Genomic DNA, 10556 nt, shown 5'->3' on the forward strand with positions numbered 1-10556 from the left:
CGCAGCGGTTATGTAGCAAATTGACGATCTACCTGGTGACACGTGACACGAAGACATGATCTATCGCCATTGCGTGTGATTGCGTGCGGGCTAGGCTAAGGACTCATCAGCATTTTGTTGGTGTAAACATCCATTTTACTGTGCGGTTGTGTGCTTCGAGTGAAAATTTGATTCGCGTGAATTGGATCGTGCATTGTGTAAAGCATATCGAAGAGAGCATATTTTGAGAACGAGCACGTACAAGAACAGGTAAGCTGATACACGGATGTATGGCATTAATGCTGTAATATACTTTTATATCACATGTGCACGGAAAGTGGCCCATTGCGCACGCGACGCGCGCGTGATGGACCACTTTCCACGCACTTGTAATATAAAATAGGGTGTGCAACACGTGCGTGAAGTTGAAAATTCACGGGTGCGGTGATCGCACTCGCCTTCGGCTCGTGCGTCCACTCCGCACCCGTGAATTTCCATCTTCCCGCACTTGTTGCACAAATAACTAATTGTTAATCGGTCTTCTACAAGATATTTCTTGCAATGCTTGCTTCGAAAGTATGATTTTGTATTGCCGTTTAGCGTGAAAAAAGTGGCTTATATCTTTTGATCGATGTGACAAAATTCACAAAAAACAAATTAGTTACCCATAATTCAAAAATTTACTTAATTTTTTAGTCTCAAATCGTACTTTCGCGGATCAAGCGTTGAAAAAAATATCGTGTGATAAATAGCCTCTTTAGACTCGCGTGATTGTCGCCCGAGCTAAAGGCGAGGACGACAAATTTCGCACTTTGAAGAACACTTTCTCTCTTTGTTGTACAATATATTGTTACATATTATATTTTAATATTTATTAATATAATTTTACAGAATTGTTGCAACGTCCAGTTACATCATGGAATTGGAGGAGGAACTAGTTACATGGTTGGAAGAAGAAGATCTCTTTGAGTTAAAGGACATATTTAAAAGTAAGATAAAACTTTATACTATTTTTTACTAAATATTTCTTCATTTCTTCGTTATCGCAATTCTAATAACTCCAAAAAATACTTTTGTTTGAAACAAATAGATTATTATAAATACTTGCAACTCTTTAAATATCTTGGAGTGAGAGTACTGCCACTCGTAACAAATAAAGTGAAAATTCACTCTATTTAGATTGACTTGAAGTGAAAAATCAATCTAAATACAATGAATTTTAACTCTATTTGTAACGAGTGGCAGTATTCTCACTCTAAGATATTTAGAGATAGTATTTTATGAAGAGCACAAATAGTTGTAAATTAAATATTTGTATAACAATTTTATTATTTTTATTAAACAATATTAGGATTGCAACATACGAAATACTTTTTGTATCTTTTTTTTTTTTTCTTTTTGAAAAATGTATCTTTATTATTTCATACATTTTTTAACAATGTTTTTTGTGTCAGACTTTTTAATATTTATAGAGTTCTTCACAAATATTAAGTCTGTTAATTTAAAACAATTCTATTTATATTACATATCTTATTTTTTATGTTTAATATTTTTATTTATAATAACATGTCCAATATTTCCAATATTAAAATTTGTCATTTTTCTATCATTTAGTCATAATTATATATACTACTTTTTTTAAGGTCATTATATATATTTCTTATAAATTTCTGTAGAAAGTTTTAATAAATACACTATTATTTAGCATTAAATTTACAACACATTAAAAAAAAATTTTTTTTAATGATTACTTCTTTTTGTTTCAATGATTTTATTATTGCAACTATGTTAAACATGTTACGTTCTTACTAACAACTTACTTTCTACACAGCAATGATTTTGCCATTAAATAATATGGGCTTGCAAGAAGCATATTTTAAACAAATTAGGTAAGGAGCATTGTTATAAAGTAATTATAGTTAGTTAGGTGTTTTGTTTTTAAAGAAGAATATTATGATATATACATATAATAATATTTTATATCATTATATACATATAATGATATATACATATAATATTATGATACATAATAATAATACAGTTTTGGATAAAATAGATTTTAGATTACACTTTATTTTCTTCTTTACTAACAAAATACCCAATTACTAATGACAGTGCTCTTTATCTAATTTGTTTATAATGTGCTTTTATCGCAGGCCATGCTGACAGAAATTGTTCAATAGCTTCAAATGACACCCATCTTATTTGAAAATACGTTATTACTTTTTTATATTATTTGTTTATTACTGTCTCTATTTCTACACTATTTAAGCATGATTACTTTTTTTCATATAATTATTGTTAAATTTTGCATAAATTTTTACAATGAAATTTTCTACATATGATACAGCTTTTACCGCATATGCCTAAATATTGTTGTATGCTGCTCAATTTTTGTATTTTTAATTTAAGGAAATGTCTACAAAGTTGCATGTTTGAGTAGAATGTAGTTACTTTTATTTTCTGCTTTTTTAGTTCAAAAAATTAATAACATGCGAAGACTTCTCGCTTTAAATGAAGATCTGATAAAAGAATTAATTCCTCAAATAGGATTACGAGCAGGGTTTATTTCTAGTTGGACACGTTTAGTAGTAAGTTTGCTGTTTCACTAATTTTTTTATTTTAACTCATTCTTAAATTTATTTCACTCATTCTAACAATAAACATTATTTTAAAAATACATGTTAGTTATACTTATGAATTCTAATTTGTGCTTTGGATTTTAATATTTGCAGGCCATTAAAGAAACCCCTTTGATAACGATTTCGAATGATACGCCTGTAATAATAAATTCATCACCGCTATCTTGTGTATCTGTATCTCAGCCTGTATCTGTATCTCAGCCTGTATCTGTATTCTCAGGTACAGCTGTATCTGTACCTGAAGCTTGTGAGGCAACCGTTAATCTTCTATCTGAAACACCTCAATTACAGATATCTGATCCATTTGAGTCTGATTCTGAGGAGTCTGCTTTGGTAAGTTTAAACTTTTTACTCAAATCAACGATTTTTCTATTTTCAATAGAAATAAAACTTTATATTTATGATTTTTATTATTTTCAGAACCATTCTTTTCAGCAGACGGATGTAGATGTGGATAAAATACAATCTTTACCGTCTACATCAAATAGTAATTCTACTCAAGAAAATCGAGAGAACCAGTTCCAAAAAAGCGTTTCCATTGAGGGAAAATCTGATTCACACAATCGAAAGCTGGGACGACACATCCTTTCCTTCAAATCAGTTGAAGATTTAGCAGCTTTGGTTCGTAATTCTTATTTTAGTTAACTATTCTTAATTGATGTCGCTGAAGCTAGCAGCCATATTTCTATATTTTTATTTATCTTTTTTTTAGGAATTTAAAAAAGTTATTAAAGATTACTCTTTAAAAAGTAACGCGGCTGTTCTTAATTTTGAGAAAAGGGGAATGCTCAGCGATACAGATAGGTGTGCTATAACAGAAGCTATTGCAAATGCTATGCTTCAGCTGAATCACATGTAAATATTAGTTTTATTTAATCTTTGCTATAAAATAAAAATATATCTTTTTTTAATATTTTTTTTAACTATGTTTTTCTTTAAATAGGCCTACAGGTGCAGAATACAACATTGCAGCAACTAAATTGTGCGAATTATTTCCATGCGAGAAAAAAGTAATGTCTACGATAAAAATATTCTTAAAATTATATTTATTTGATTTTTTAAATTGTTGATACATGTTTTTTATCTGCATTACAGGAAACGTATCATTGCCCGCCAGTCGGTAAGCACAGAAATGCAACAGGAAAACTTCCTGATAAAGTACGTAATATAAAATATCGGATCAAAAAAAGAAATGCTGGTTCTTGGGTAACATCTCGATCTCAATCTTTTGTCCCGAGTGAAAATCGAATTACTCGTTCTGCAAAACTTACAGGTAAAGGAAATATGTAAGAAATAAACGAAATTATACAAATAACTTTTTATTCTATTTTTATAAGATTTTATATACGGAAATTCTTAATTGGTTTTTTTTTCCATTTTACAGGAAGCAGTGATCCAAACAACTCTGCAGTTAAAACTGCAATTGCTCATTTGAAGTATAATTCTGCAGATTCTTGGCCAGAACTTTTGCGAAATTGGTCAGTAACACATCCATTACGCTTTCTGTATCTTAAAGAAAGCAGACCGATTTCGCAGGCGCAAAGGACAACGTCTTCTGTGCAATCGCAAGAGTCCGAAGTTTTAGTGAATAATTATCTCAAGAATTGGCCTGTACTTACATTGCCTAATGGTTATTTACTGGTGAGAAAATTGAATTTTTTTATTTTTAATTAATGGTCTTCTATTTTTTATTTTGTTGAACATTTTGACATGGTGAGTGAATTGATTCACAGATTCAGCAGGATTTTAAGGAATTATATCCTGGAAGAGAAGATGGCTTAATAGCAAAATGGGATTCAATCAAAGATGTATTGATTGATCTTCTTAATATCGAAGTCGCTCAATCAGATGAATATGGTAAAAAATTACTCGCTGATTTGACTACAACAGAATCAGGTATGTATATTGTATTTGTAACATTTTCATCTTTTGTCATTATTTTTAAACTTTCATTATTTTATTGTAATTATTCTTTTTTAGACAAAAATGATGTTATATTACTTAATTTATTACCATCACTGTGCTGCAAAAAAACAAGAGGGGTAAGCGGCATGCCGTCAGTTGCAGAAGCTAGGAAAGCTTTTATCATTCACGTTCCTGTAATAATTATTTTTAAATATGAATATTTACTTTTTTTACAAATTACTATAAGTACTTAAACTTATTGCATTTAAAAATATATTTATATTTACAGATTCCGGGAGACTTAAATCGAAGAATCAAGGCACATAGAGAGTGGCTAGCTAATCGTGGCTTCAACTTACAGCCGACATTAATATTTGTTGGACCATCTTTATGCAATATTATTGCAAGTTACATTCAAGTGGATACTGTGCGGTATCAACTGCACACACCATTAACAGCTTTGGACACGTGTTTCAAAGCTTTTTTTGCGTTAGATGCTGCGTACCAAGAGGAGTGCCGAGCAGTTTGGTTGTTTCTTCAAAGGTATTTTTATGATCTATATCTGGAAGAAGATTGTAATATTTCTCGAGTCACAAATATAATTAGTTCTTTAAATGGATTGTTAGCCAAAAAAGAGTAGTAACTATTTTATATCAGTATTTTTTATCATTACTACTTTTTTTATTTAAAGATTTATTATTTCTTTTTTAGCACTTATGTGTTTACACTGAGCAGACAGCAATTATCGCAACATTTATAAATTTCGCATAACTTTTTATAATAGCAATTACAAAAATTATTCTACAACTTTTTTGTTGAACATTTTTCAATTAGACGCATTTCTACATAATAAAAATAAATTTTTTTTCTTAAGTGCTAAGTTTTAATTTTGTTTTTTAGTTGTTTCTTTAATGTTCTTTTTCATTGAATAAATGTCACGATTTAGACGTTTCTTTGCAAATTATAAAAAACTAAAAAGTTTGTACGATTTTTTTTGCGGTGTTATGACGATAAAAGTTACTATACATTTTTTTCAATCACTGATGCTGTTGTATTACTCGGTGCACATCACGGGGAAATTACTGGTCGGACGTAGCGTATCGTGTGTTGTGTGTCTGTGTGAGTGCGTGCGCGCGTGCGTGCGCGCGCGTGCGTGTGCGTGCGTAAGAGTGAGTTAAAAAGGAAAATGCCTGTCATTAATCGAGCCTACATCAATATATGTGAGCTAGCGTTTGCAATTGTGTGTGAGTGCATGCGAGTGTCTGTATAAGAATGTTTGCGCGCGTGTATGAATGTGGGCGTACATGAGGTTGTGTATGAGTAAGTGAGTGAGTAAATGAGCGTGTGTATGCGTGTGTGTATGCGCGTGCGTCTGTGGCTGCGTTCGGGGAGTACGCTATTAGCGCTATCAGTGTGCTCTGTCCTTATTCAATCTTCAGCGAATGTCAAGGACAGAATTTGTTGATAGCGCTAATAGCGTGCTTCCCGAACGCAGCCTGTGTATAAGTGTGTGTGTGTGTGTGTGTGTGTGTGTGTGTGTGTACACGCGCGCGCGTGTTTCTGTAACAGTGTGTCCGTGTTTGATTATGCGTGTGTATGTTGCCCCTAGTTCGGAAACACCGCTCTAACACACTAGAGTGTCATTCTATCTTTGTTTAACTTTCGTGAGTAACAAAAATAGAATGACACTCTAGTGTGTCAGAGTGGTGTTTCCGAACATACCTTTGTATGTATGCATGTGTGTATGCGCGTGCGTGTGTATGCGCGTTCGTGTGTATACGCGCGCACATGTGTCTGTAATGCCGATTCTACAATGGCAGTAGTAGTAAGACCGTAAGAGTTGTACGCATGTTTTTAGCGTCAAAATTGAATCTGCCATTGTAGAATCGGCATAAGAGTGTGTCCGTGTATGATTGTAAGTGTGTATGCGTGTGTAAATGCATTTTTATATGAGTGAGCATGTGTAAGTGTATGATTGCGTGTTGTTGCCGAATTTGCATTAATATGTAGTGCTTGTATGTGTGCGTGTATGCAAAGCTGCGTGTGTATGTGTCATGCTCGTGTATGCGAATGTAAAGTAAATATACCCATTTTGGACATGACCCAATTATTGGACAAAATAATATAAAATCCTTTAATAAAAATAAATATTTTTTTTTTAAATAATCAACATATCTTTTTTACTATAATTATAAATAGCTAATTATTTGTTTAATTGAATTGTATTTTTATGGACATAGACATGTAACATTTTTGTCCAATAATTAGCTTCTGTTTATTATTGGTACATTTACACGTTACATGTGTGCATGGTAAATGTATAAGTGTGTGTTTACGTGCGTGCATGAATGTGTGAACGTGTGTGTGTGTGCGTGCGTGCATATTAATGCAAATTCGGCTAGTTAACTTACATACTCTTGTAGACGCTGCCGCATACTGATGTGGTTCGGGCATGACACGCATTCTCCTCTTTTTCTCACTCCACACACACACAACGCGTGCGCGCAAACGCGCGCACGCGCGCATACACACACACGCGCGATGCGCAGTTCGATCAGTAATTTTCTCGTGGTGCACACCGAGTAATGTAACAACTAGCAGTGATTGAAAAAAAAATATATATATAGATTACTTTTAATGTCATAACTCCGCGAAAAAATCGTACAAACCTGCTTTTTAAACCGCTTATGAAAAAATTATTTTTTTATCATAAAGTAATGCAATCTTATTTTCTTATTTAAAAATAAGTGACAAGAGAATTCTCTTTCTTTAAAGAAGAAATTAACAAATATCTTTTTCAAGTACGATTATTTTTTACAAAAAAATTATTATTTAAAGTTATGCGAAATGTAGAGATATAAGTAGCGACATTACTGAAGCTCATTTATGTTGCGATAATTGCAATTGTGCAGTATATTATTAAAAGAGAGAATACAAAGTTTCTATTATAGTTCGTACATTCATAAATAAGTAAATATTGTTTCGCTTAATGTCGTAAATTTCTGCTTTATGTTGTAAAATTCCTGCTTTATGTTGTAAAATTTTTATTTAAAAAATATTTTATATTTTGATATAAGTACACAAAATGTATATTTGTAAGGATTGCCATTATCAGTTTCCTCATATCAAAGCATTATGCTGTCATTTACAAACAATACATTTATATAACGTTTTTAGCGTGTATAAATGTGCCCAAAATAATTGTTCCCGAGAGTACAATTCGATAAAAGCATTCAAAAGACATTTGAAAGATAAACATTCTGACGATATGCTTCATGAAGTGCCATTACAGGCTGTTGATGAGGAACTTTTAGCGGAAGCTGAAAATGTAGAAGTAAACTTTGATATGAGGAATGATAATGGTGAACAACAAATTGATATTGATGAAAATGAACACATTGAAGACGTGCGTATTACTGCTCTTGATTTTAAAAACGCTGTATTTGAATCATCAAAAGCAATAATTGCTAAACTGTATGCCTCGAGTACCTTAAACAGAACTCATGTCCAGGAGGTAATTACTCTTATTTCCGAATTTGTTTCTGGCGGTTTTATTACCATGCTTCGATCCAAAACTTTGTCACTGTTGCGAGAAGAAGCTGTTGAGGAAAGAGAGAATGATAAACATCAATTGATTGAAATGTTTAATACAATGGAGAACGTATTTCAAGGTCTAGAGACTGAGACACAAAGAGTGAATGCACTTAAAGCTAGTCAGTGTTATATATGCCCTCAAACTTATAGAATTGGAGTTTCGGAAAAAATGATAAATGGTGTTTTAACACCAATAGAACTAAAAGGTCAATACATTCCAATGAAGTACATTTTAAAAAACTTCTTAGAATTACCTGGTGTTTTTGATGCTATTATAGCAAATGTCGAAAATCTCAATAATTCGGATAAGTTTACAAATATAATTCAAAGCCCTCTGTGGAAAAAAATCAAAAATTCTTATTTTCAAGACCGATTAGTATTGCCGTTGTTTATATACTTTGATGATGTTGAACCTAATAATCATACAGGTTCACATGCGGGTGATCATAGTCTTGGAGCATTATATTATCAAATTCCTTGCATTCCTCAGCATCATATGTCCACTCTTGATAATATTTTTGTATCTTCCATATTTCTATCAGATGATAGGCATCTCAACAATGAACTTGCTTTCCGCCCTATTATAAACGAACTCAAAGATCTAGAAGACAATGGCATATTAGTGCAAACACCAACTGGTAATAAGCGAATCTACTTTTCTCTCTGCTTGATTCTTGCTGATAATTTAGGTTTTCATTCTATCACTGGGTTTACTGAATCTTTTAATTCAAATTATTATTGTCGTTTTTGTAAAGAACATAAACATATTATGAAAACACAAATTAAAGAAAATGTATTGTGTTTACGTAATAGAGAAAATTATGAAGCTGACATTCTCTTGAATAACCCTTCACTAACAGGTATTAAAAGTCAATGTATTTGGAATGAACTTTTAAATTACCATGTGACTACTAATGTTGTTGTAGACTTAATGCACGATATCCTGGAAGGCGTTTGCCATTATGATATTTGTGCAATTTTGGAAGAATTGATTTATGTCAAAAAATATTTTACTCTTGAAATTTTAAATGATCGAATTCAAAATTTTGATTATAGTTTTGATATAGGTAATAAACTCTCTATTATAATGCTTGATCATATTCGAGGGGGAAAACTGAGAATGTCAGCATCAGAAATGTTTTTTTTTGTTCGACATTTTGGTCTCATGATAGGAGATTTAGTACCCGAGGTAGAAAAAGTTTGGCGGCTATACACTCGTTTGGTTCAGATATTAGATATCGTTACTGCCCCATTTGTAGATACTAACTTGACCACGTATCTTGCAACTTTAATTGCAGAACATCATGAATTATATTGCAAATTATTTTCCAAGACATTAAAACCTAAATATCATTATATGATCCATTATCCAAGAATCATGAATTTAATCGGACCCCTCATTCATGTATGGTCAATGCGTATGGAAGGAAAGCATCGACCAGTAATAAAGCAAGTAGCTAAGGCTACAACTTGTCGGAAGAACCTGCCGCTAACAGTGGCTAAGAAATATTCACTAAGTCTCTCAGCTCGCTTTTTGTCCAAACAAGGCTTTAAACAAGATTTAATTTTTCATTTTAACGAAATTCCTATACGTCAATGTTATAATTATAATGATTTTCAACATATTTTACCTCCTGGACTTGAGGACTCTGTAGTGGTCAAAGAAGCAACTATCTGCAATATTAAGTATAAAAAAAATATGGTACTTGTGATAAACAATGAAAATGAGATGCCTATCTTTGGATTGTTACATTGGATTGTACAGGTAAACAATCATAGAGTAGGTTTAATTCTTTCAGTTTTCGATACTGTTGGGTTTAATAGTCATTTGCATTGTTATGAAGTAACACCAACTTTGCAATGGATTTATACAGAATATGAAGATCTTATTTCATATTTTCCAACTGCGTGTAGAACAGGAGCCGATGGAAACTTATATATATCTTTTAAACATATTTTATAAGATAAATAATTATATTTAAGGCAATTTATTTTCATTGTTTCTCACAAGCATATTTTTCTTATAATTTATTTTATAAGATAAATAATTATATCTTTATAAATTGTTCAAAACGATTATTTTGGTCTACATACACTTAGAAATATTAAATACGATATATGTAACGTTGAAAAACTCGTTTTATATTCCATGTAATAAATAAAATTGTAATTAATTATAATTATATATGTGTCAAATTCTTTCAAATAACCCCAATAACCTCAATAATACCACACACACACACATTCACACACCTACAAACCGTTTTAGAATATATATTCTTATTATTAAGAATATTTTTTAGAGTATATTCTATAGAGTATTTTTTAGAGGATTTCCCTCTTAAGATAAGAGGAATCCTCTCAGCGCTTATTTTAGAGTAAAATACTCTTAAAATAAGTGGGATACTCTTAAAATAAGAGTACAATTTTTTCGGT

General features: G+C 31.6%; 1 protein-coding gene across 2 annotated transcripts; it reads left to right on the forward strand.

Moving 5' to 3' along the window:
* Nucleotides 1-2082: 2082 nt before the first annotated feature.
* Nucleotides 2083-5177, forward strand: LOC139787353 (uncharacterized). Of its 2 annotated transcripts, XM_071726450.1 has the most exons (10): nucleotides 2087-2570; nucleotides 2715-2954; nucleotides 3042-3242; nucleotides 3334-3476; nucleotides 3565-3631; nucleotides 3717-3894; nucleotides 4006-4262; nucleotides 4355-4517; nucleotides 4602-4720; nucleotides 4816-5177. In XM_071726450.1, the coding sequence occupies exons 1-10, from the start codon at nucleotides 2472-2474 to the stop codon at nucleotides 5164-5166; spliced, it is 1818 nt and encodes a 605-aa protein (XP_071582551.1). In that variant the 5' UTR covers nucleotides 2087-2471; the 3' UTR covers nucleotides 5167-5177. The 2 variants fall into 2 exon arrangements, with proteins under 2 accessions (XP_071582550.1, XP_071582551.1); XM_071726449.1 differs by having other exon boundaries at nucleotides 2083-2570; nucleotides 2715-3242.
* Nucleotides 5178-10556: the final 5379 nt, after the last annotated feature.

The sequence above is a fragment of the Temnothorax nylanderi genome, unplaced genomic scaffold (assembly GCF_030848795.1).
Source record: "Temnothorax nylanderi isolate EJ_2023f unplaced genomic scaffold, tnyl_v1.0 TNYL_tig1456_pilon, whole genome shotgun sequence".
NCBI lineage: Eukaryota > Metazoa > Arthropoda > Insecta > Hymenoptera > Formicidae > Temnothorax > Temnothorax nylanderi.

Bases quoted from the DNA above. Each gene is read 5' to 3' on its own strand.
- LOC139787353 (XM_071726449.1), top strand. From the start codon at position 2,472: ATGCGAAGACTTCTCGCTTTAAATGAAGATCTGATAAAAGAATTAATT. The intron at 3,477-3,564 runs GTAAATATTAGT...TTCTTTAAATAG, and splicing joins ATGCTTCAGCTGAATCACAT to GCCTACAGGTGCAGAATACA. The intron at 3,895-4,005 runs GTAAAGGAAATA...TCCATTTTACAG, and splicing joins TCGTTCTGCAAAACTTACAG to GAAGCAGTGATCCAAACAAC.